This window comes from Mus caroli, unplaced genomic scaffold (assembly GCF_978045245.1).
Source record: "Mus caroli unplaced genomic scaffold, Mus_caroli_1 scaffold_10, whole genome shotgun sequence".
Lineage (NCBI taxonomy): Eukaryota > Metazoa > Chordata > Mammalia > Rodentia > Muridae > Mus > Mus caroli.
In genome coordinates this window covers 12,272,066-12,299,251 of record NW_028227265.1, presented here as the reverse complement: position 1 = coordinate 12,299,251, position 27,186 = coordinate 12,272,066, and the positions used below count along the sequence as shown (strand labels likewise).

At 49.0% G+C, this 27,186-nt stretch overlaps 1 protein-coding gene across 1 annotated transcript in view; it reads left to right on the top strand.

The window, feature by feature from the left end:
• The first annotated feature begins 566 nt into the window (after positions 1 to 566).
• Positions 567 to 27,186, top strand: part of Gan (gigaxonin) — a 48,196-nt gene continuing 21,576 nt past the window's right edge. The window contains exons 1-2 of the mRNA XM_021170549.3: positions 567 to 940; positions 25,807 to 25,921. Of these exons, the coding sequence (XP_021026208.1) occupies positions 774 to 940; positions 25,807 to 25,921 (282 nt within the window). The 5' untranslated portion in view covers positions 567 to 773. The remainder of the gene's footprint in view (positions 941 to 25,806; positions 25,922 to 27,186) is intronic.

Genomic DNA, 27,186 nt, shown 5'->3' with positions numbered 1-27,186 from the left:
ATGCAATTAACTGGACCCCCTCTCCTTCCCAATTGTACGCTGGTGCGGGGGCGGAAGGGAGGGCATATACCACGGAGTCCTTTCATCCAGGCCATTATCTAATCTTGGCATCGATCTGCTTTAAAGATCCCGATCTTAGTAGCGTTCGGAACACCTTACCCCTACCGCGGTATTTAAAACCCTTCCATTGCTCCCGGTCCCCAATTGCAAGAGGAAAACACCTTCCTTGCCACAGCCTTGCAAAACTGCTTGTTTCTCTCGCTTCACTCGCGACCTCTTCAGCGAAGGCTTCTGGCGGACTCCGCGCTCTGCCCGGAACTAATGGACGTGAACGTAGCGAGGCGTAACTCCCGCGAAAGGAATAATAAGTCCTCGGTTTCACTCTGCGTCTCATTCCCTTCCACACTGAGAGCACTCGAATCGCCGAGACTCAGAATTGGATACCGCGGAACAGCTAAACCCTTCCGCCCGCACCGAGCACAACCCGTGGGCGCGCCCGGCGCTCGCAGCCCAGCCCTTCGGATTGGCTGCTGAGATGTAGGGCGGGGCGCGGGGGCGTCGCGGAAAGATGACGCAACGGCACAGCTCCTTAAAGGCGCCGTCCGCACGCGCTGCCGATGGCGCAGGCGCGTTGTTGAACTTCCAGCTCTGACTCCAGAGCTTCACTCAGTCCGGACGGGAGGGCGAGCGGACGCGAGGAGTGGCCGACGGGGACGCGCGCGGGATTCGGGCGGGCGGGTCGGGCGGGTGGTGGCGGAGGAGCGGGAGGCGCGATGGCCGAGGGCAGCGCTGTGTCCGACCCTCAGCACGCCGCGCGCCTGCTGCGGGCGCTCAGCTCGTTCCGGGAGGAGGCGCGTTTCTGCGACGCGCATCTGGTCCTCGACGGCGAGGAGATCCCGGTGCAGAAGAACATCCTGGCGGCGGCCAGCCCGTACATCAGGTGAGCGGGCGCCGCCGCCCATCGCCTCCGCATCCCTCCCTCTCTCTCTGGCCTGGCCGCCTGCGGCTCCTGTGGCTCTGCTGCCGCGCCCCTCGGGCGCCCATGGGCCTTTCCCGGAGACTCCTTTCCCCACCGAGATCGCCCCGATCCCGGAGTCCCTGGAGGTCCGCAAAAGCCCCAGACACGGTGTACAGGCCGTCCTGGACCCGCACCCGCGAGCAGGGCGGGGCTGCTCCGGGAAGAGCCGCCCCTTCGCCCCGACAGGCCCCGCCCGGCCCGCGGAGCCCCGCAGAAGTTTTACCTCCCAGACACCGCACAGTGGGCTGGCCAGGTTTTGCGCGGGGAAGCCAAAACAAACACCCGTGGCGTAGGCAGAAGGAGAACCCTGAAAGATGTCGGTGGGAAGCCCCCACCCCCAAGCCCAACTGTCACTTTGCCACTCCCTTGTTACAAACAGGCTAAACTGTTGCGAATTTGAGAAGACCCGCGGTCGTTCTTTGGCTACAGTGACCACCGAGGACCCAGCGATTGTAACCACCAAGAGGGCACTGTAAAACTTAGGCGACGCAAACCTTAGCCTAGTTTACTAGGTTAATGAAAAGGTTGAGACCAAGCTTATAGCATCGGATCAGAATTTGTGAGATGGGCCCTCGTCTTTTCTTTAGCAACTTTCCTTCAGGCAAACTGGGTTGCTCTTTTAATATCGGGGGTGGGTGGTGAGTGGGGGGCACTAAAAGGTTGAGAAAGTGCCCAGTAAGCTGGTTAAATATAGACTAATGATAGACAATGTCACTAGAATTGACAGGTCAGAAAATGGAAAATTATGTGTATGCCGTTTCTTAGAGCTCTGTCCCAGCAGAACTCGACACATACGCTGTTCTTAAATCTTTGCTTTTGGAGACGTTCAAACTCAAGAAGCAATCCAAGTGCCCTTGAAACTTTTGGCTTCTAGCCTAGCCTGGCCTTATAACATTGGGCTCTTTGTGGACTTAGGGGTCAGGTGTCTATAAACAGGAAATTTAGATCACCAATATGACAGCTCAGAGCTGGCAGTTCAGAGGTTAAGGCAATCAATCAAACTGAATTTCCAGGCCAGACCTTTCCCGAAACAGAGTAATCCCAGTTTGGGAAATGCTTAGGAAAACTACAATGGATGCAGTATTGTTACAGATCCTTAAATGGCACCTGGCTCTAAAGTTGCATATCCTGAAACACTGTCTCCATCTCTCTCTGTGATACTTACCACTGCAGTAAACCCTGTATTTTGCTCATCTCCGTGAGTGAGCCACAATGTAAAGTCAGTAGGCCAAGGATTTTTCTTTTGTTTCTTGCTGGGACCTTCCTATAGGGACTGGTGCCTGGTGCCAGAATAAATGTGTTGAATGAGTGATTACCTCGCTTCCCAGTGGACATCAGAGGTTTGGCTCTGTTGTATTGCCGTGTGAACTGGTTAAGAAGAGCGCCGCTCTGGGCGTCTGGAGATCTGCTTCGGTCTCAGCTCTTACCTGCCTCGCTGTGGGTTGTTGGGGATGATTTAGTCTTGACTCCTGCTCATTAAAATGACAAATGAGGGGCACAGTGTGGTTTTGTGCCATTTAATCTCCGAGGCACCTACAAAGAAATGTGTAATGATCTTCAGACCGTCAACAGCTCTCCATGCAAGTCTGTCCAGCAGTTAGGACAGATTTCCTCTGGGCCATGGCTTGTCAGTTTCCAAGTAGAAAAATGGTGTCTCAGAGGATGTTACCAACTTAGATGGCGAGGCTCCTGGTGCTTCGTGGTTGAGCTAGGAGTCCACTCCCAAGTTTACTATGCATAATGTCCTGCTACCACTGTTCCGGATGACAACATCGGTTGTATTTGGATGTACTTGGGATAAAACCAACACTTGATGGCTTATACTATTTTTATCATTTAAATCAGTAGTCTCGTTTTATGGGTTGCGACCCTTGGGGGTCAGATGACCCTTTTCCAGGGGTTACCTAAGACCATAAGAAGATACTGAAATTTACATAGAGATTCATAATGGTAGCACAATTAGAGTTGTGAAGTAGCAACAAAAACTATTTTATGGTTGGGGGAGGGGTCACCACAACGTGAAGGACTGTGTTAAAGAATTGCAGCTTTAGGGAGCTTGCAGACCACTGACTTAAATGCTTGTCAACATGGTCATAGACTGAGCCATTTTGATTTTCATTTTTAACCAGTTTTTGCAACTGGTAGGGAAAGTAATGTTAATATTTTACCAATAAATTGAATTTTCTTTATTAACAGGCTGTGTTAAGTTTGACTACTGAAATGCTAGACCACCCCTGTGATATTTTTAGATTATCAATTTCAATTCCAAAGTAATCTAAATTACTACTTAATAACAAAGCTTAATTTTTTTTGTTCTTATTTATTTTTAGAATATTTTTATTCTTGGATAATTTCATATATGCAATGTATCTTGATAAACTTTTTCAATTATTTCTTTTTATTTTATGTGAATAGGCTTTTTTGCCTGCATGTGTGTCTGTGCACCACATGTGTGAAGTGCCTGCAGATGCCGACGAGGACGTTGACTCCTCTGGAGTTACAGATGATTATAAGCTGCCATATGGGTACTGGGAACTGAACCTGTGTTCCCTGAGCTCATAGCTACCAAGCCATCTCTCCAGTCCCCAGCTTAATAACTTTTGACACCAGTGCTATTGGAATTTTAAAATGTAGCTTTGTTGAAATGGCATTGAAACAGAATGAATTAGGTCTGTGAGGTTTTTTATCTATAAATCTAAAAGTATGGATTTGTTCCATGCCCTTACCCTAGATAGAATAAATGTCACAGGAGGTCTAACGGTGTGTAGTCTAGGACGCCAGCCCAACTTTGTCACTCTAGGAAAGATGGCAACATGGTCGACATATTTTCTACTTACTATTCAAAGGTCTTGTATAACTTACTGGTTTAGTCTTTGTCTTTTCTTTTCTTGTTTGTCCTCTCAATAAATAGCCAATTTCAAGCATGCCATGTTAAAAAAAGATTTTTCAGTAAAAAGGGGAAATGCCAGGAAACTCAGTTTCAGCAATAAATCCCTCATAGCCAGCGGAGGGAGGTCTGAGGTTGAGCCTGTGTGTTCTGAAGTTCGAGTGTCGTGGTGCTCAGGGGAGATGAGCAGATCTTCCCGTGATCTGTGCATCACTTAGCTCTGCAACTGGGAAGCTGCCTTCCCCACAGGCCCGCCCTGCCTGGCATTTGGTTATAGCTTGCTGGGGAAACTAGACCTCACTGCAGCTGTGAGCCTCAGAAATGCAGGACTGTGCTAGCGGCTACAATGCTCGCTGTCTCTCCTTTCTCAGAAACTGTGACACTCCCACCCCCACCCCCACCCCCGAGAATGGCTCCTTGAGTGTGTAAGGAATTGCTTTGGAGTACTGCACAGTTTACCTCACTTTCTGTCTGAGGCTCTTCTGTATCCAGCCCAGTCCTGTTGACCTGATGGGAAGCTCTGCCCTTCCCTCTCAAGCTATTCTTGGGGGTGATGCAGGTGACAGATTTGAAGATCTTTCTGTGCTTGTGAAGTGACATGAAAGTGGCTCTGTTCAGGTTCCTGGTCCTGTGTGCACTTTGCAGAATTTACACATTTCCAGGACCTGTGATGATACTGTGTAGCATTCAGTCCTGGACAGTAAAGAGTTCCCCAAGATTTATTTTTTTCAACCCTTTGATGAGTCAGCTGGCAATGGGAATGGCTTTGTTCGTTTGTTTTCTGGTTGGTCTAGTGAAGGTGCAGTGAGATGCTCATCTTTGCAGTCTGGTTCTGGTCATCTTGAACTTTTTGTAGGACCTGGTTTCCTTATTGGTTGAAGTTGACTGTGCCATATGGTGTTAAAGACCGTGTAATATGTAACCATGAAGGCCTTTCCTTTGCTTTTCATGTGTGTAGTAGAGGGGTTGTCTCTTTCTAGTTCTGTGTATGTCATCATATATGCACTGATGCCAAGAAGCCCCCCCCCCTTGCCTTGCCCTGCAGGACTTTGTTGGGTGTTCTGTATGAATGCAGCCAGGAGCATTGTGTCATAAGGAGCACTTGTTTCACACTGTTAACTTGGGTACATTCCAGGCCTAATTATTGACAATCCTGTTTTGCCATTGAAATCTAAGATTTGACTCATGGGTAGTGTGGAGAAAAATACTGAAGGAGGCTGACATGAGCTCAATTGGAGAGCCAAGTTTCATAGTAGCATAGAAATTGTTAACATCCATTTCAGGGATATCTGAACAATTAGTGTCACTGGGATTTAAGTACTAATCTCTAATGTGGTTCACTATATACAGAGCATGTTGTTAGCTCCCAATGCCCTTTTTCTTGATTCCCTTACACAAGTAACTAAGTAGACTTTAACCTACCTTTTGCATCCTTTATCCTGAAGCTGAGCCACTCCCTCAGGCAGCCACGCCCACTCCGGTCCTTACCATGAACCAAAGGCATTGCCGAGTGATGTTCTGTGAACAGTCTTTTGCTTTCTTTGATATTTTCATCTTTTCCCTGTGCGTTGAGTTTGTAGCAGCTCCTGAGTGGTCTCTGGGAGGGTTCTCAGGAACCAGGATTGCCTCTTGCATTTCTTAGGATTCTTCCAGTACCCTGGGTTCTAAGGCTCTGTCTGAATCTGCACCACTCTTTGAGGCTCTTGGCACCTATCTCTTGTCAGGCCCTTGCAGTGACAGGAAATAAAGTGAGCCTAAATTTTCTAATGGGTCTGGTTCTTGTTTGGTTTTATCTGCCTACTATAAGACTTTCCTAGCAATTGCTTGAAACAGTACAGCTGTCCTGAGGATCTTAGAGTTAAGTCTCTTAAAATGTCCAGCAGGTAAAGGCGCTTGCTGCCAAACCTGGTGACCTGAGTTTCATCTCTGAGACCTACACATGGTAGGACGAGAGACCCCGACTCCTAAAAATTGGAGTCTGATCTTGACACACGTACTCTGCTGTGTGGACAAGAACGTGCACACATTTAAAATGAACACATTTAACTTCTTAAAATGCAATGCTCTTCTTCATCTTATTTGGTTAAACCCCATACATATGTGAGTTTTTCAAAAGGAAAATTCAAATTTCAAAAGGAAAATTCAAAAGGAAAAAGTGGTGCTCGCCTTCGGATCCCTTTCAGATCACCAGCGTGCTGTGGTCTGGTCTTCTGTGGAAACTAAGCCTTCCTGAACTGGTGCCGTCCTTAAGTCTCATTCCTTCAGCTTAAACGTACTTGTTTGTGTACAACAGTGAGTGTCACTGATCAGAGCGCCCTGAGTAGAGAGGAAGGTTTCAAATGCAGAAACAAATCAATACAGTTCTTGTTAGACTGTTGCAGGGACAGAGAGGGATATGTTGTTGTCCTGAGTTCCGATATTGTTGAGAGTCTGGTGATGGAGCTCACTGTAATTGGTGCTGCTCATCTGATTGGCCCATCTCCTTTTCCCTCCCGACTCCTTTGACTTTTATATTTTGGATTTTCCCATCAGTCTCCTTTATCATTTTTACAGTAATTCTCATTTTATAGTTAAGATTCGAGTAAAGTGCTTTTCCACATAGGGACTCTAAGCCTTAGGAGTGAAAACCACATTACCTATTGTGTGGAGTGCTAATCAGTTCATCTCATGCTGCCAAAGAGGGACCTGCAAGCTCTTTATAATCCATAAAGAAAACATAATTAAGACAAATAAGGAGGCATTTGGTTTGAGTAGCAGGCAGCAAGTCTCAGGGAGCTATTTCATCCTTCCCAAGGAGAAAGGCTATCATTTTGTGTACTGAAGCTATAATGTAAATGAATAATTTGCAAGTTAGGATTCTAGGTTAAGGGCGGGGATGTGGGGGTGTGGGTTGTGACAAATGGCAGGCTCCAGTTACAGCCGTGAACTTCAGTGATTCCCATGGCTCTGTGCCTTCTAAGCCCTGGGAAGCCTGAAAGGGAAAAGGATGGAAAACTCAGGTGAACGGGGGCAGGCCTGGCAGTTGATAAAGGCTGCATGTACCCCCCCCCCCCGGGCAGAGCCCTCCACCCTCGTGCTTGCAGAACAGAATTGGGCTGTGACCAGGCCACATGATGATGGGGTGATGTTTGCCTCCCAGCACCCGTGGAAGTCAGTGACAAAAGTCCAACATTGTCACAGAGTGACTGTAGGAAACATACAGGCTAAAAATCTGAAATCTCCAAAGCCTGACCATGGCCTTCTTTCATTTGGATCCGGGTTAAACAGACACAATACAAATATATATGTATATTGTAACTACATGAACTTTAGTTGAAGTCCCATCCCCAAGATATCTCATGTGTATGAAAATGTTGTAAATCTGGAAGGTTAACTTCTGGTCTGAGTGAAGGAAATACACTCTCTCCTCATCTCTCACTCTCCACGCTCCATCTAAGAAAAGAATTCTTGGGTTTCCTCTGGTTAACAACGCTAGAAAAAGAATACATAGGTGAAGTAAGTTTTTTTTTTTTGCCCAGTCAATATAAGACAGTTTAATAAGCCGGGCGTGGTGGTGGCCTTTAATCCCAGCACTTGGGAGGCAGAGGCCGGCAGATTTCTGAGTTCGAGGCCAGCCTGGTCTACAAAGTGAGTTCCAGGACAGCCAGGACTACACAGAGAAACCCTGTCTCAAAAAAACAAAACAAAACAAAGAGACAGTTTAATAAAGCCTTGATGAAAAGATGGAAGGAAAGACAGGCAGACAGACAGACCGTGAGCTAGCAAGCTCCAAGGGCTGGGGAGGTGGTGCAGTGAGTGTGTTTGCTGTGCAAGCCTGGGAACCCAGCTTCAGATTCCCCAGCATCCACATAAAATCTGGGTGTGGCAACACATGTTTGTAACCCCAGTGCTGGAGTTAGTGGAGGCAGGTGGATGCCCAGAGCTGGCTGGCAAGCCACTCTAGCTGAAAAGGTGAACTACAGGTTCAGTGTAAGATGCTCTCTTTCTCTCAGAAACAAAAACCCCAAGGTGAAGACTAATAGAAGCCCTGTAAAGGCAGAGGGAGGCTCGTGCAGTGGGACTCTCCTTCACAGACCCCTACGCACCACAGAGGTGTGCACAGTGTGAACACACACTCAGTTCTACGGAGCCTTGTTGGGCAGTGTGCAGCCTAAGTGGAAGATAGACAGACTGGTGTTTAAATCTCTGCTGAACTAAGAAGCACCGAGGGGAGCCATGTTCTGTTTCTGTTTGGAGCTGCGTGCTGATGGAGGCCAGCTCTCCATCATGCCGTTTATTCTGGTTCTTCTCTACCCAGAAGCATTGCCCTGTCTTTTAGGAACAACTTGAAAGAGGATTCAGTGCTGACAAGCTGATACACCTTGGAATATGTATTTCTAGTCTTGTTAGCATTCATCATAAGTACCTGCTAGTGCCTCTGAAAAACTGAACACTGTCTGTGCTGTGGGGCTCAAGGTATCCCCAAACTTCTGTTGCTTGAATTGTTTGTCAGCCAGTCTCTGTACTGGACCCCAACCTTGAGGACATGAGGTTGGATGTGCCTCTCTTCTGACCCATGAAGAATGACAGATGAGGCCAGAAGTTTTTAACAGTGCAGTTTCAGTGAGAATCCCGAGAGGAGCCGTATCTGATACTCGTATCTGCCCTGTGTTCTGTAGGCTGGGGTCCCGCTTCGTCTTCAGAGACAGAATCTGAGGCTGCAGGAACCCTTGGCTCACTGCATAGGCTTCTTTTTCCTAGTAAAGGGGATGTACGTGCACTCCAGCTTTTCCTTCAGGGGAGCTGGTATAGGACTGTTTGCTGTAGTTTTTAAAGATCCCTCCCTCCATCCTTCCCTCTCTCCCTCCCTCCTTCCCTCCCTCTTTGTGTGTGTGTGTGAGAGAGAGAGAGAATGTGTGTGTGTGTGTGTGTGTGTGTGTGTGTGTGTGTGCGCGCGCGTGCGTGTGCGCCCATGCGCGCGTGCATGCGCACATCTTTTGGAGCCTCTGGAGCTGGATTACAGGTGGTTGTGAGCCACCCAACTTGGTACCGACTTAGAACTGTCCTCTGGAAGAACAGCTAACATTCTCAACAATGAGCCATCTTTCCAGCCCCTGCTTCTCTGCCTTTAGTCAGGACCTCAGCTTTGGAGCCCACAGTAGCCTCAAATTTAGACTCCTTTGGCTGCCATGTCTGGGGTGTCAGGATTACGGTGTGTAGCCACACCCTCCTGGTGTGGCTCTTTGACCTCTGGCAGCACTTTCCAGACTCCTCTTTGGTGTGGCTCATCACCGTGCTCTCCTGCCTCCTCAGCATCTGTGCAGATACCAACGCTGTCCCCTACATAAACCATACAACACACACTATTGGCGTGGAGGTGTAAAGTGCTGTCCCCTCCTGCAGCAGAGCCCAGGAGCGAGGAGACAAATGCTTCCTGCTGTCTCCTTGTGGGAGGAAAGGGTGCCAAGGACAGTGTTCACCACCGTCATGGCCAGAGCATTCTTCTCAAATGTCATCACACGTGTGCCGATGGGCTGTTCCTGCCGGTCACAGTTAGGGAGGGAGGATTGTCTAAAGTGGCCGAAATGCCCTGCGCCCTGGTTATCTGGTACAGTTAATGGGGAGGGGCCTTGGTGGTATCCGTGTCAGTTGTTCAGGACACTGAAGACAGGGCAAGTCGGCCATCAGGAGATCCATCCATCCAGGGGGTAACTCCAAGTCTTAGCAGCTACAGGCTGCTGGTGCCTGGCCTCCCAAGGGCGCCTTCCCGCTATTAGAGTGGATAATCACTGCCTTTCACCAAACAGGGTCAACACTAAGATTGGTTGCTGGAACTCTAGGCTGGCTCTTTATTTCCCTACCTCTGTGGAGCTAGTGAAAAAATAAACACGTATCTAAGATATCAAAACTATTTTGGGTATTCTTTTTTTTTTTTTTTTCATAGTGTGGTCCCAGCATCTAGGAGAGAGGTCAGAGGTCAGGAATGAGGGAGGAAACTTCTGTCTCCTAAGGTAGACACTTCTGAAATCTCACTGTAAGCATTGACCAGTCTCTGTGAGGCCTCCTGCACAGGGAGCACCCGTCCCTAAGTGGCAAGAGAGACTCCGGACTGCTGTGCTGCAATAGGCTTGCTAACCTTTTGTGTTTGTGGGCAGCCCTGCCCTGAGCCAGGCAGGCAGTGTTCTGCCACCTGTGAAGTGTACACTGGGAAGCCGTGGTACACAGTCCCGTAATGGCAGAGAGGAAGGGGGTGGGTGCTTTGAGGACTGCCTCAAGGAACATGTTCTGTTAGAAGAACCTGTGAGGGAGGAGACATCTAAGCCGAAGAGCAGGGGAGAGTGGTGCTGGGTTGGGACCAGCAGTTGGGGCAGGGTGTCTGCAGAGCAGAGCAGAGGCCCACGAGTGTCTGGTCCCAGAGGCGTGCTGGTGCCACAGTGCTCCTAGATTGGGTTGCGCTTTCCCTGTATTAGGAGGTGGAAGAGTAGAGGGAGGGGAGGGGGACAAAAGAGCACATTCCTGATATCACTCAGCTCAGGGTAGAGCCGACAGGTTATGAATGGCACTGGCAGTTTCTTGGAGAGAGAATGTAGAGTCTTGTTTGTGCATTTCTTTTAAGGTCACTTGAGAGCAGGTTGGAGGAGTCTGAGCAGAAGCAGGAGCCCTATGTGAGGCTGTTGTAGTTTTTCTCATGGGAAGTAGGGAGCCTGGTCTAGGGCTGGGCTGTGGATGGAGCAGGGGGCTCAGTTGGTGCTATTGCCATTGTGACCTGGTGGAGAGGAAAAGGAAGCACCAAGATGGTCCCCTACCTCACTGATGATGGCTGCATTTTCACCTATGGAAAGTGCTCACAGCACTGATGCTGGGAATGAGGTTAGGGCCCTATAGGACTTTCCTATAAGGTAGAATCCGCCTGATGTGGAACAAAGGCTGTTTAACCTGCAGGAGGTGTAAGGACTTCCTCCCTGGGGTCACAAGTGAAGAAAGCCATGTGTAAACAAGGTGTGAAGAGAGGGGAGATGGGTCTGTGGAGGTGCTCAGCTAGGACAGGTGTGCGACCATGCAGGACAGGAGACGATGAGCCGACATGTGGCTGGACCCAAGTGCTGTGAGGGTGCATAGGAGGGGAGGGAGGCAGAGTGTTCTAGCAGGCTGGGTCTCATTAGCTTAGGTCCTTATTCAGTCCTAAGCTGCTGTCATTACAGAACATCTCCTGGAATGTGGTAAAGAATTGTCTGCTGTGCGGCCTGGCAAGGGCGAGAATGGAGCCCTCCTCCCATGGCAAGGGTGAGGCCCTGAGCTTAGCTGATGTCAGGGTTGAGGAGAAATCAGCTGGCTCCTGTTTCAGTTCAGGGGTGGGGGGCCTAACCATAAAACTAAGTAAGAGCACAGTTGTTGAGGCCAGGAGATAACCGTCCATCGGAGCCTCGCCCTCCTGTGCATGGGGCTCCCGATCAGCCTTGGGGCTACCCTCTGCCTTTCTGAACTTCTGCTACCTTCAGGCCAGTAAATTCATGTCCATCCTTCAAGACCTGCTTCAGCTGGCTCAGAGAGCAAAGTGCTTCCCACGCAAGCATGAAGACCTGAGTTCAGATCCCAATGCTGGGAAGGCGGAGAGAGATGACTACCAGAGCTCCCTGGCCAGTCGGTCACTGTCACCAAAGGGGTCAGCTCAGGTTCAGTCAGGTACTTCATCCCTCAAAATGAGGCGGAGAGTGACAAAGACCCCATGGGCCTCAGCCCTTCACATGCATGAGCACGTGTATCCATTTGTCCATTTGTCCTTCACTTACGTGCATGTACACACGCACACACATACACACACACACACACACACACACGCCTGCTTCAGATATCCCTCTGTGGACAGTGTTTTCCCAGCACGGCCAAATCATTCCCTCTCACACACAGGCCTCGTTAGCCTGCGGCAGAGTGCTTCAGCCTGCCTTCCATCAGTCCTTTGTCCAGCAGAGGGAACAGACAGTTGGCCTGGCTGTTCTGAAATCCCATCATTCTGTATTTCGAGACCAGAGGTGCTAGAGTCATAAGTGCATCTTGTATGTATGAGAGGGGCTTAGGTGTAACCTGTAAGTACTGATGCTGGCCTTCAAGATGCTGTAGATGAAACCCCGTAAGATGAAACTTTTGGCCAAACATTTTGCTCCGTGGCTGAGTATGTATTAGTGATGGAAGGAGGACAGAGTCGCCATCATACTGCAAAGAGTAACTGATGAGGGGGTCCTGATGTGCTGACTTCAACAACATGGTCAGCTTTGGTACCAAGAGGCCCGGGAGGAGAGGCCAAACTCTGTATTCAGAAACAGTAGCAGCAGTGAGTGAAGCACTGTCCCAGCAGGGCTGGGGACTCAGCAGAGAAGCATTCATTCCCTTGACAACACTGGAAAGCCATGTGCAGCCTCAAGTTGTTTGGAGACGGTTATAGCAGCGGGTTATAAATTAAGGAGCTGCCAGAAGCAAAGAAGTAGCTTGAAGCTGGAGTGTAGCGCTGCTAAATAGAGGCTGATCCTGGAGTCACCTCCAAGTGTGTGAGGTGCTAGTAGCTTCTGTTGATCCTACTCAGGCAGAAAAGCCCGCCCTTAAAGCTCACGGAGCACTCTGAGAGGATGAAATAACCCCTTATGTTTCTTCAGGAGGCTTGCTGTGTTTGAAAAGCCATAAACCCTTCTCCTGTTCCCCTCTTCCTCTTCTTCCTTCTCTTCTTCCTCCTCCTCCCTCTCACTGCTTCATATGGAAAGAGAAAATGGAAAGTGAGAGAAATTTGAACCCGCTGCTGGAATGTGGCGTGTCTGTGGTATTTAGTGCCATTTGTGTACTGTAGCAAAGAAGAAGCTGAGCAGCCCTTTGTTAGTGAGGGAGGGACCCGTTAGCCCACTTCCCTCCCAACCCCCATTCCATTTCTCTGTCTGCTATATAAAGACAAGCATGGAGGATCCAGGAGGAGCCTGGGCAGCCTGGCACCTGTCTTCAGCCTTTTGGCCTTCAAAACTACAAAGTAAATGTCACACACAGTAGCCCGAGCAAAGAGCTACACTTCTGACATAACCTTTTGCATGAGGTCTCAAGGTCGTTGAAGGAGCCACTTTTCAATGACATCTTGAGAAATAATTCCGAAGGAGAAAATCTGGAAGTGTCAGCATGTCTCGTCATGAATGCATCTCTCTTGTGTGTTTTCAGAAGATTGGGGTGTGGCCAGAGCAAGACTCTGGCTTGTTTCATTCTAGAAGAATTTGCTTCAAAAGTTGCTGGGTCACCATTCTGCCTTTGAGCTCATCTTGAAATTTAACTTGCATTTTCCAGCTTTGTCTTTGAAAATGTAAACGTTAGTGACTAGGAAATTACGAAAACCGTACTTAAATTTAGAAAATGTATTTCCCATGCATAAAGAGATGTCATGAGAGTCCATCTCAGCTTATTTCTGATTGTGAGTGGTGAGCCTCTGTGATCCTGGAGTCATGTCTGTGTGCTTACTATTTATGTTCATGCTTGCCCTGGAACTTACTTCACGTCAAATCTTCTGTCAGTAAAAATGCTTTCCAGCAGGGACAGGGACTCAGAAGAGATTAATATGACAAGAAAAGGAGATGTCTTCCTCGAACGTTCTCTTCTGCCTGCCTGCCTCCCTTCCTCCCTCCCTCTCTCCCTCCATCTCTCCTTCCCTCCCCCCTTCTTCCTTTACTTATTTATCTGAGGGGTGTGTGTGTTTGTGAGTGTGTGTGTATGTGTGTGAACATGCAAGTGATGTGCCATGCCAAGGCCAGAGGTTGACTTTGGGTGTCTATTGCTCTCAACCTTATTTTTTTTTTAAGATTTTATTTATTTATTTATTTTATGTATATGGGTGCACTGTAGCTGTACAGATGGTTGTGAGCCTTCATGTGGTTGTTGGGAATTGAATTATTAGGACCTCCGCTCACTCTGATCAGCCCCACTTGCTCTGGTCAATTCTGCTCGCTCAGGTACACTGTAGCTTTCTTCAGACGCGCCAGAAAAGGGCGTCAGTTCTCATTACAGATGGTTGTGAGCCACCACGTGGTTGCTGGGATTTGAACTCAGGACCTTTGGAAGAGCAGTCAGTGCTCTTACCCACTGAGCCATCTCGCCAGCCCTAAAACTTATCTTTTGAAACAGGGTCTCTGACTGAACTGGAGCCCCCCAATTCAGCTAGACTGGCTTCCAGTGAACCCCAGGGATCCTCCTGTCTCTACCTTCCTAGAGCTACGATAGCAGGTACTCATTACCCCAAACTCAAACTCCCATCCTTCGGCTTGTGTGGGAAGTACTCCGCTTCACTGTCACCGGCTGTGGGGGAAACAATAGGTGTCACTGGAGTGAGGAGAGACAGAATGTCAAGAAAGTGATGGGCAGTGATAAACAGGCCAAGGCAGAGAAATGTCTTAGTTTACACTGCATCTGGAGATTATGTGTCACAGCTCTTCAAAAAACAGGTTCAGTGGAGCCATGAAATGCACGTTTAATTGCAGAGTGAAGGCAACAGGGGACTTACACCAGGAGAGCTGTCTCCCCAAGCCTTAGCTAAGAAGTGGAGGTCAGACACTGTCAGAAGGGACTGTTGGACAGCCACTCTGCTTCTCACTGAGCACATGTGAGGGTCAGGCATGGTTTCCAGCAGGACAGGGACTCAGCAGAGATTAAAATGGCAAGAAAAGGAGACAGAACATAGAACGGAAGCTTGAAGAAACAGGTTCCTTGTAAGTGAAGGGGTGGTGGCATCCACCCTGAATGCAGAAGACGGTAAGAATCACCCAAGACAGCCAACAGACAGTGAAGACAAGATCTCTGTCCTCAAACCCTGGGCTTACAGACACACTCCATGTGAGTGGCTCAGGATTTGAACTCAGGTCTTCCTGCCATAAGAACAAATACTCTTACCCACTGAGCCGCCTCCCCAGACCCTTATTTCCCTTCATTTTTTTTTTTAAGATTTATTTATTATTATATCTAAGATGCACCAGAAGAGGGCATCAGATCTCATTATGGATGGTTGTGAGCCATCGTGTGGTTTCTGGGATTTGAACTCAGGACCTTCGGAAGAGCAGTCAGTGCTCTTAACCACTGAGCCATCTCTCCAGCCCCAGTTTTGTTGTTGTTGTTGTTGTTGGTTTGGTTGTTTTCTTTTTTACAAATTTATATATAGAAATAATATTTAGGTGTGTATATGATGGGGTGCTACACATCCCCCAGCAAGGGTGTGGAGGTTGAGACAGTTTTGTGGAGTTGATTCCCTCCTTCTACCTTTATACGGGTTCCAGGGATGGATTCAGGTCATTAGGCTTGCAGGACAAGTACTGTACCCACTGAGCCAGCTTGCTGGCCCCTTCCATTACCTTTAATATACCACAGGCTCCCCAGGAGAGAGCTGAGAGCTGCTGACAAGAGCCCTCCTCCCAGCTTTCCCTCAGCATCTGATCCACGCCAAAGCATCCCTTCTGGCCTCTGCTTTCTGGAGTCTGTCTCCTCCCGGACATACCCTGCCCACTCAACCTCCAGCTCCTATTGGCCCCGAGCTGGGTCGGCCCCTCCACTGGCCCAGCTCCCTCCACCCTGTGGCCGCCAGAGGGAGGTTTCCAGACTAGAATCAGATAACATTTAAAACTCTAAGGTCTTCAGAGACCTAGTTGGCTTGGTGCCAAGGCAGGAAAACTACTCCATAAGCCTCAAGTGCCTTGTGCCAGAAAGTAAGGAGGGACCAAAAAAAAGCCAGCCTCAAAAAATTGTAGTGGCCAGATTACAGCAATTCAAGCAACAAAGGACCCTGCTGAATTATAATCAGAATGAAGTAAACAGCCATTGTGTGTCTTTGAATGAGTGGTTGAGTGAATGAAACGGACAAACATATATCTGCAAATGGGAGAGGAGATGCAGCGTGCCTCTACAGAAGCGTCTCAGTTAACATCTGTAAAGGGAACTGACATAGAAGTCCTTGAAGCTACTCACTCAGGGTGCTGAAACGAGAGTCATGAGTTCAAAGCCAGGCTAGGCAACCTAAAAAGAGACCTCAGTGTGTCTGTTGAGGGGGGAGATGAGAAGGTAGACAGAGACATAGGTGGGGGTAGACATCATCATACCAACGGTGGTGGTCATTGCAGGCAGATCCACTGGTAGGCACTGAGGTCACTAGGCAAGAGTCTGAGAAATCAATGGATCTTTATATTTACCCATATTATCTCCAATGTGTCATTACCTATGAAAGGAAAACTAGTGGTTGCAGTGGAGAGCCCTGTCGGAGCTGTTTGCCCAACTGACCAGTAGGAGATAGGGTCTCCCCATAGATGAAGGTACCTCGGCATTCAGGAGCATCCCTGCCAGACTTCAGCCACAAGGGACCATATAACTTAGCCAACCCTGACTTGAAGGATGCTGTCCATGGTACCTGGCCAGCTCAGCAGAGTCGGAATCAAGAAAGGAAAGGAAAGGGGACTGGAGAGACCCCTCAACTATGAAGAGCACTTATGCAGAAGACCCAGGTTCAGTTCCCAGCACTTAGTGGCCTGCAACTCTGGGTTCAGAGGATCTAACACCCTCTTCTAGCCTCTGTGAAGGGTGCCTGCACTCAGGTGGTGCATGTAAAACCCATGCATGCATGCATGCATGCATGCATGCACACACACATACATTCATGCACGCATACATACATACATACATACAATCACCATGAAAAGATGGAGATCATCACAGATGAGTGTCTGTCTGTAGCGGTTCCTCAGCTTTTCCTATGTGTCATGACTTTGATGCCAGGTGAAAATGCGTCGGTTGCTTCATCCAGTGCCCCTCAGCTTGGGCTGAGGTTAGTCTCCCAACAACAGCCATGGTAGGAGTGTGCCCGCCAGGGTGTTTCAGATCTAAAACCGCATGCCGTCAGTGGGGTCCCGACACTAGCAGACTCCGGTCACAGACATCTCCTGGCCTACGCAGCTTTCTCTTGGTAACCAGGAAGTAGATCTGGGAGTTGATACTTAACCCACTGTCTTGCTGGTTTCAGCATCCACCTACAGGCTGTAACACCTTTCCCCCTGGTATTTATTGGTTTGTCTTTGTACACAATTGGATAGAAAGAGTAGTTTACTAAGAGGAGCATCCGGAAGAGGAGTAGACTCTGAGCAGGCTGGAAAGAAGGCAGTTGTGGACTGTACCATTTGACACAAGGGAGTTACAACACAAACTCCCAGAGTCCACAACACATTTGATCTTGTTGACACTTTGTTTAGAAGTGCTGTTGCCATAGCTGCTGGAGTGGGAAGCACCGGCTGGCTCTCTGAAGTTCTGTCAGTACCTCTCTGGGACAAGGAGGGGCTTAGTTGCATAAGACTAAGCTGAGCAGTGTGTATCGCGGGGGTCACAGGCTCTCTCTCTCTCTCTCTCTCTCTCTCTCTCTCAGTGGGGGTGGCTGTTTCTGCTTGGAGTCATTGTCACTATGAGTCTTCATTCCTATGCTTTCTGTGATGCCAGGGTTGCTGCTGCTTCCTCCCTGTCCCAAACTCCTAGATACACACTAGATGTCCCCCCATTGCATCCTTTTTGTATGTCACACCTGTAGTTTACGTGTGTGTGTGTGTGTGTGTGTGTGCACATGCTTCTAGAGGCTAGGGGGCCTCTTCACACACACCCCCCCCTTTTCAGACAGGCTCTCTCCAGCTGTATTGCCTCCCACAAGGCTCAGGGAACATGGCAGAAGTCCAAAAGCTGGAGGATTTGGAGGAGGACTATGGACAAAACAGACTGGTGCCCTCATGACCTCACAGTGGCTCTGTGAACCTGTATAGGACCAAGCTGTCATCAGTGCCAGAGGAGATGAGAGAGGCTTCACCCAAGCAGAGGAGCTATTGGCAATTGATGTTCATTGGTTGAAGGGGTGCCATGTCTTTCAGGGATGTGACCCCTGGTAGGTTGCCTGGGAGGCAGGCAGCACTGATTGGACTCAGTGGTTAGTGGTTTTTTAGAAAGGTCACGATGGTAGGAGGAGCATGTACTATGGGGTCTAGAGGGATTGGAGGGTGGGTTTGGTCAAGATACATTGTATAGAGGCTCATATAGATATACCTCAGCTGTTGAGACCATGGACCACTCTTCTAAGAGGACGCAGGTTCAGTTTCCAGCACTCACATGGCAGCTCACAACCATCTCTAGTTCCAGGGGATCCTTCACCTTCTTCCGGTCTCTGTGAGAAGTGGGCTGGCAAAACACCAATACACTTCCATACGTTTCCTTTGAGTATTTCATATTTTTAAGACAAAGTCTCTCAGCCCCACCTGTTAGCTGTTTCCACCCTCAGCCCACATCACTGGGGCACAGATGCATGACCACATGTGGCTTCTGCGTAGGTGCTGAGGACCCAGTTCCAGGCCTCATGCTTCCGTGGTAGACGATTTGCCAACAGCCCTTTCCCCAGCCCTCTACTAAGTTGTAATACATGCTGAATTCCCACAGTCTCTTTCCAGAAAAATGTGGCCTCCTTAAGGTAAATTCCTTCTTCCTTCAAGTCACTGGTTCTCAAAGATAACCATGTATCTTCTTGTGTGGCATCAAAGCAAAGCCAGTGCTGTTTCCTTAATCACAGTGGAGACCAGGCTCCTGAGAAAAGGAAAGAGCGCCCTGTGCCTGTGCCAGTATCACAGCCCGGGGAGGATGTGGGGGGTAGGTCACAGCTCTGGCAGGAGCTGCTTCTGAACCTCCGCAGGACCCCGCGGGCCTCACCGTCTTCAGGACAGCGCCTGAACTAAGCCACAGCCCTAGAAACGCTTGGAGTCTGTATTGCATTACAGGTCTCGGCTTCCCGGAAGACCACTGGTGACAGTGACCGTGAGACACTGAAGCACAGAAAGGTGAGGTGTGGCTAGCTAAGCCACAAAGGAGAGAGCTTCCTTCCCAGGCAGCCCTGTCTACAACGCAGCTCCCATGTGAGGGCAGCAGCCCAGTGGCTAGCTGAGTATATTCACCTGCAGTGTGCCTGACCCTCTGTGGGAGGACATCGCCGTCTGAGCACGTGATTGTGAATGTTCTCAGCTGCTCTGCTAGCCACTCTCACCCTGTCCCAACAGCTGTGGTCACTTCATTTCAGTCACTGATTGTGCGGGGTTGGAATCCATGGTTCCCACTCCTGTTGTGTGCTTCAGGTCAGGTGACTCTGTGTGAAATACTGTGAATGGTGGGGTGGGGTGGGGTGGGAAAGTGTGTTAGTTTTCCTGCTGCCGTCATGTAAGTCCCTGGCAAAGCAGCTTAAGGAAAGAAAGGGTTACCCGGGCCCACGGTTTGAAGTCACAGTCAATCATGGCAGGGAAGGCTCAGAGCCTGAGGCAGCTGGTCTTGGGGCATCCTCAGGCAGGAAGCAGAGAGATGCATGCTGGTACTCAGCTAGCCTTCTCCCTTTATTCAGCACGGGACCCCAGGCCATGGGATGGTGCCCCCAGAGGCAGGGTCTTCCACCAAGATGATCCCTCACAGCCACTCTCAGGGGCTAACACAGTCTACTTTTAGATCCTGTGGGGTTGGCTGTATTATCACCACAGGTGAGGTGCGAACAGTCCGTTTTCATGGCAGTTAGCATAAGCAGGTGCAGTTCATTAGGAGAGGAACTGTACCTCACAGTCCTGAGAGGGAAAATAAAAGCAGGGAAGAGCCGGTGAGGGCGGGGCACAGGCCGCCATTGTGGGTGTTGGGCCACAGCTAGCTGGGAAGAAGCAGAGCTGTAGATGTGGGGGAGAGGCCCAAGAAGCATCCTGGGCAGCAGGAACAGGCCAGAGCCAGGGTATGTCTTACACTTATTATGCACTCTAAGGCTGACCTAGTTGGTCTAGGATAAGACCCAGGTATCTGGTTCTCTATAGCTGCTCTCCAGGAGGTTCTGTGAGGTCAGCCCAGGGAACTACTCGTAAAGTCGTTCAAGTTGTGACTCACAGGATGTGTGTGAGAAAAATTTGAAAGTAAATAAACACGATACTCCTTGGGTAAAAAGAATCAGCTGGAGGAGGAGTGGAGGGGGCGGCACACAGACTGTTGGGACACCATCCTTTAAGACACTGCTTGCGAACTGCAGGGCCAGCACAGTGGTTAAGAGCACTCACTGCCCTTACGCAGGACCTGAATTCATGCTCAACACCCATGTCTAGTGACTCACAGCCACCTGCAACTCAGGGCTAGGGGGCCTAACACCCTCTTCTCTACCCCACAGGCACCTACCCATATATACATGCACTTAGCCACACAGATGCGCACATTCGTACGTGTTTTAGAAACGCGACATTCAGAGTCCCACAGCCTGGTGCAGTTTCTTTCCCTCCTTCTCCCCGGACAGGCCCTGTTGTTCATGTTAGGTCTCCTGTTGTGGCTTGGCTACAGCAAACACTCTTAAGATTTCCTGGTTCAGCTAGAAGTGGTGGGGCTGTGCGTGAAGCTGGCCTGGGTCTCTAGTTCCCAGTGCACATCCCTCTTGCTTAAGCTTCCTGCTGAGAGCTCTGTCACTCTCCCATGTCTATGGGAGGAACTGTGAGACTCGCTGCTGTGTTCCTACCAGACACAGTGCCATCAGAGGTCTGTGTTGATGGACATGTTAGCAAAAAAAACTCCACAAAACAGACCTGAGAGCCTGGAAAGATGACTCAGTGGGTAAGAGTGTGTAGTTATATTCCAGAGAACCTGAGGTAAGTTCCCAACTCCCTAGTCAGGCAACCTACAACCTGTAACTCCAGTTCCAAGGAATGTAGGGCCCTCTTCTGGTCTCGGTGGGTACTGCACCAGGTGCACAAAGCACAACTTTAAAAAACTGAGACATAACTTTAGAAAAAAACTTTTTTAGCCAGACCATATGTCTTAGGGCAGTTGTAAGCTCACAACAGGGTTGATAAGGAGGTACAGAGAAGGCCTGAGCCCCAACATGCAGAGCCCCCTCCCCCCATTACCCTCACATTCTCACTAGAGTGGGACATGTGTTACATCTAACAAACATGTGTTGCCACTGCATAGTAACCCAGACAGGGCTCACGGTGGGCTCCCTCTGATGGGTGTGTAATTTTTGCACTTACATAAGTGTTTGAATACACACATTTGCTCATACTGGGTCACACACAGACTCTCACTGCCCTAAACTGTGTGTGTGTGTGTGTGTGTGTGTGTGTGTGTGTGTGTGTGTGTATAGTTTCTGGAAACTCACAAAAACAGAAAAAGGAGTGTGGTGTGTATGTGTGTGTGGGGGGGGTCATCTGTAAAACAAATTCTCCAAAAGAATGAACGACTAGTTTGCCAGTTAGGGTAAAGAGTGCTGGCCCAGGCTGTCTCCGAGCACCTCAGAGGGCCTGCTTCATAGCGCGTAGTCCCAGGTGACGTGGATCATAGACACTGTGGGAGTCAGGCCATGAGTCACCCCAGACTGCAGTGCCTCCACTCTGTAGACATCACCCTCCCCTGTGTTCTGCCTGAGTATGGTTCATTTTTTAGAAATGAGTGTTTACATCAGTGGAGAAGAAAAGCTCTCCATTCTTGCTTGTCACTGCTCCGTGAACCCTCTTCCATAGCTGTTTTATATGTGAGTGCTTTGCTCGCATGTATGTGTGTGCAGCACGTGTGTGCAGAGGTCAGAAGAGGGCATCAGAGGCAGTCATCAGAAAGTCCCCTGTTGGCCTGATGCTCACATAGTTCGGTTGCACGTGAGGTTCACCGGTAGCAGTTTTCTCCTGGCACTCCTTCAGCAGTAACTAACAGCTCAGGATGTTTTCCAAACAGTAGTGGGGCATTGCGTTAGTTACATTTCAATTGCTGAGATGAAATACACCAAAAAATCAGGAGGGAAAGGTGTGCTTGGGCTCGTTCCTTCAGTCCATGGTTGGTTATGTCTGCTGAGGCTGGAGTCAGAGCAAAGCTCAAGAAAGACTCCTTCACCAAACCCATAAAGCTCTGAGTCTACACCCATGAGGTCAGAGCTCTCATGATCCAGTCGTCTCCCAAAGGCCCTGGACACTGGCTGCAATGGGGACTGTCCCTTCAACACCTTGAGTTTTAGGGGGACATTTAAGAGCATCATTTTCTCTTTCCAAACCTGCCATGTTTCCTGGTTGGAAGAATTCTTGCCTTAGGCCTGGGAGCTCAGCAGAGGAGCTAGGATGTGGCTCAGTTAGCAGAGTGTCTGCCTAGCATGCAGGAAGCCCTGGGTGGCAGCACCTCTCAGCCAGGTGTGGTGATGCACACCTGTGATCCCAGCAAGTGGAGGCAGGAGGATCAGAAGACCATGGGTATCTCTGAGTGAGTCTGAGGCCAGCTAGAAATACATAAGACCCTGTCAAGGAAACCAAGACGTAAACCCACTTGTGCAGGCACTTGTCACATAAGTGCTTGAGCGTGTGCACACACGTACACAGACACACGTGCATACACATAGAACACACATGAGTCTGGACCTGACTTGTGTCTGTCATGGGGAAGGGGAAGTTTCGATGTCTTGGTGAGGGTAACAGTGTTACCCATCCCAGGAGGAGTCTCTGCAGATGCTCAGCCATAGGAGGGAGCAATTGAGTGTGCTCAGACAGTGCTGGGTTGGGGGCGCAGGGGTAGGCTAGAAGGACAGGTGAGTTTAAAGCATAATTAATGTTAGTTGTGTTATTTAACCTCCAAATGTGCAGGGTGTATAATTCATTTGCCATGGGTTCTGGATATGACCACATTTAAGACTCCTGACATATTTTAGCTGGTCGGTTTTCTCTCGCCTTAGTCCTCTGTGTCTGAGAAAATGACACAATCGAAAATGGATCCCCTCTTGTTGGGAAAGCATGTAACAGTATAGTCATTTAAAATAAGTTGTATGCTGGGTGGTGGTGGCGCACGCCTTTAATCCCAGCACTTGGGAAGCAGAGGCAGGTGGATTTCTGAGTTCGAGGCCAGCCTGGTCTACAGAGTGAGTTCCAGGCCAGCCAGGGCTACACAGAGAAACCCTGTCTCGAAAAAGAAAAAAAAAAAAAAAACAAATAAGATAAGTTGTAGCTCCCTCACCCTGCTATCTGCAACACACAGCACAACCAGGCCTTCTTGAAACAGTACACTAAGGTGAGAAAATTTCCCCCTAGCTAAGCGAATCTTTATAAGCCTTGTGCTTCTCCATCTAGGTCAGAGAAACCACACAGAAATTTGAACGTGAAAGTTTAGAGTTTTCTTTTTTGTTTTTGTTTTTAAGGTTTATTTAGTTTTATTTTACATATGAATACCTTGCCTTCCTATAGGTGTATGCACTGTATATGTAGCTGTGCCCAAGGAGACCAGAAGGAGGGTATTTACAGAATCCCTAAAGTAGGAGGTAGGAGGGAATTCTGAGCTCGACACAGGCTCAGGAACTGAACCCAGGTACTCTGCCAGAGCAGTAGATGCTTCTAACTGTAGAATCCTCTCTCTCTATATATATATTATGGTGTGGTATTTTGTTTTGAGACAAGGTTCCTCTGTAACCCTGGCTATCCTGGAACGAGCTCTGTAGATCAGGCTAGCCTCAAACTCACAGAGATCTGCTTGCTTCTGCCTCCTGAGGGATTAAAGGTGTGTACTGCAGCTACCACTATTGGGTTTTGACTCTGGTCTTTATTAACTGTTTTCATTTCATTTATTTAGGGATGGGTAGAGGGTGGACGGGTGTTCCCTGGTGGGTGTCCCGCAGCACATGTGGAGATTAGAGGACAGTCTGTGAAGTCATTTCTGTCCGTCCAGCAGCTTTTCAGGCTCCTTTACCTACTGAGCTGTCTCCCGGATCCTGAACAAAGAATTGGTCACTCTAACAGGAGACTGGGGTAGCAGTGGATTGGCTAGTCCAAGAGGAACCTTTAAAATGGAGGAATAATGGATCCGAGCAGCAGCCTTGGCCTCTGCGCTGACCTTGCACAGGGCATGCCTGTATGGCCACACTGGCGAAACTTGCTGGAAATTGATTTTCTGAGGTGCTTGGGAAAGGGGAGGAGGTGACTGAAGGTGGCCTCTGGCTAGCTGGACAGTGCAGGAGCCTGAGCCAGGAGAGACCTTCACTGTGGGAGCCTCCCAGGCAATACCTCAGAACCAGCAAGCTTGGCTGTCTTGTCTTGTAGTTTTCTTTCCTTAGCTGTGTTCCCACTGCCCTCTCCTGATGGGCTTAGCATTCCCTCACTTGAGGGGGAAATGCTTTAAAAGACCTGACCCCATTTGACAGACTGGGCAAAGAGAGTGAATTGGGAGCTGACTGGCCACACCACCAGCACCACGGCTCTGATAGATAGACAGATGTCAGTGGTAAAGGTGGCTGGGAGACAAGCTTGCTCGCACAAGGTGCATTTGGGAAGCTTTGGCATCGCTCATGCTGTCTCCTGACTGAAGCTTGTCTGCCATTTCCTTTTTACTCTCAGGCACATAGATAGACCCCAGGGTGTCACAAGTGGGGGCCCAAGGAGATATTTGCTCAGAAAAAGCTGGAGCTAGTAAGCAGTCAGGAGATTTAAATACCAAGAGGAACAGTGCCATCTGACTGCCCGCTTTACAGATCCTTTGGAGACACCTGCAGGGCCTCCTGTGCTGGCCCCTGGCTGCTGATCCAGGAGTTGCTCTTCACCTTAGCTTCCTCTGCTCTCCCAGGCTGAGGAGCAGTGTCTTCAGCTCACTGGCAGCCATGTCTGCACTGTGTGCTGCCTGTGAGTCTGCACTGTGTCCATCCCTACTTTCTGGGTTTGCCTTGGTCGGCTAGGACACACTTCCCAGCCACATTTGCTGAAAGACTGACAGGTTGTTTGTTGACTATGTAACTGAAAATATTATGTCCTGGATTTTATTTATAAAAAAATTCCTTTTGGGCTATTTGTTTGTTTGTTTGTTGTGTTGTGTTTTGGTGGGTCCTTTTCTTTTGATTGTTTTGAGACAAGGTCTCACTATACTACCCTCCCTGGCCTGGAACTTACAAAGGAATGCTTGCCTCTGCCTACCAAGTACTAGGATTTGAAGTTCGTGCCACCACACCTGGCTTATCCTCACATTTTGAAGCCTTTTCTTTCTCCCAAACACTCTGTCTTTCTATATGTAAAGTAGGCAGCTATCCCGACCTTCATCCCTCCTTTGTGGCCTGGTTTCTTCCTGAGGGCTTGTGAGAATCCATCCCCACACCCAGTATCCTCAAGCAGTATAATGATCTACCTTGGGTTGAGCCTGCCTTCTCCACACACAGGTACTTGTCACGTAGTTTTGTCTGTGACAAAGTGACAGTCCTACTTTAAATCCAACCTCCTAGATTCACCTTCCAATTTTCTTAGGGTATCTCCCCTATTTTCTAACTTTTTTATTTATTTTTCTTTTATGCGTATAAATGTGCCTGTGCACCACATGCATGCAGTGCCCACCTGAGACCAGAAGGGGGTGTCTGATCTCCAGGGAGTGGAGTTACAGGGCTTATGAGCTGCCATGTGGATGGTAGCAATCAAACCTAGGCCCCCAGAAAGAGCAGCCAGTGCCCTTAACAGCAGAGCCATCTCTCCAGCACCTTTTTTTGTTTTTATTTTTGTTTTTTAATTAAAGTCAGTGTCTGTCTCCTTGTGTGGCATCCTTGGCTTACTTCTCTTGCTGAGGACCTCAGTTCCGTTCCTGACACCCACGTCCACTGGCTCGGAACTCCTGTAACAACGGCTCTCGGGGGAAGTGTTATCTCTGGCCTCCGTGAGCACCTGCACACATCAGGACACGCATGCACACAATGAAAAACAAGTCTTTAGAAAAGATGAAGCAGCATCTGTGTCCTGGGACCGATGGCTTTTAGCTAAAGCTGTATATGTTGATCTGAAGCTAAGTCCTCTAAGTGGAAGTATGTTTGCTACACAATATGTGTTGTATGTCTTGAGTGCATATATATTTATCATTGTTCCTGTTGGTTCATAGAAATTTTACATTTTTTTCCCTCTCTTAGGACAAAGTTAAACTATAATCCTCCAAAAGATGACGGATCCACTTACAAGATTGAACTTGAAGGGATATCGGTAATGGTTATGAGAGAGATCCTGGATTACATCTTCAGTGGGCAGGTATGGCGAGACCCAGGGGCAAGACCTGGAAGAGACTTAGAGGTTTCAGAGTGGTACTGCCATGGCATCTGCTGCCATTGGGAGCACCTGTCAGCATCTCCCTGGCGGTGGCCCAGCATACACGCACTTCTGACTCTGTCCCTAAGCAACACAGACCATAGACCAAATCTCAGTTCATGTTCTTCTGAGCCCCACCCTCCAGGCTGAGGTTAGAAGAATGGGTACACCCTTCACCACCAACTCCTTGGCCACCACATCTTGAATCTGGTCTTGCACAACATCCACTCTGTCTGGCCCTTCTCTGTCGTTGTGGAAATAGAAGCATCCCTGTCACTGGGACTTGTTGTATAGAAACAGTTTCTTGTAGGGCATTGCAATGAAAGGCAGCTCCCATTGAAAGCTGCCCTTAGCATAGTGTTCACTGGTGGTCACGGGCTTCACCCCACCCCTGCCGGGTCTTGCTGCTTTTCCTTGATTCTCTGGGCCACCTTTTTTCTGGAGATGTGATAATGCTCAGGCAGGAAATGGTAAGCCACTAGACCGCTTTCTCTTCTTGCCTCCTAGCCCTGGCCTCTTTATGAACTTAGGTTCTAGCATAGGACTCTTAAGACTCTGAACAGGGGTACAGATGGGTCAGTGGCTGAGAGGTCCCCAGCACCCACAGCAGCTGGCTCACAACCACCTGGTACTCCAGTTCCAGGGGATCCTCTGGCCTCCGTGTATGCGCAACACGATCCTTCAAGTGCACACACACACTTATACACAAATAGGAATAAATCTTTAAAAAACAAACAGAAAAGACAAGTCAAGTAAGTATATTGGCCAGAGAGCAGAGTAGTGTGGCCATACGTTTAGGGGTGGGACTGTGTTCTGCCTCATTTTCTCCAAGATTTCACCCTTCGCCCTGCCCACTGGAGCCTTCCTCACTGCTGTTTCCCGCCTCCCCTTTTCAGAAAGGCCTGATTTTCCCACCAGTTGTTAAGTGTTTGGAGTGCATCAACCATCTTTTCTAAATGCATCCATTCTGTCCACACACTCAGGGATTCCAGTCCTGCTGAAGTGTGTAGTGTGATTGCATAGCATTGGGAAAACAGTTTAGGGAAACTCTTCCCCAAATACAAGTCAGAGGGTGTGCACATGTGCGATGGTTAAAATAGATGAAGTTAGAGCCCTTAAAATCCTAGAGACCCTGCGCAGCAGGAGGAACCAGGCCACCTGCCCTCGCAGGCAGGGTGAGGTCAGTGCAGTTGTAAGCACAGCCAGTA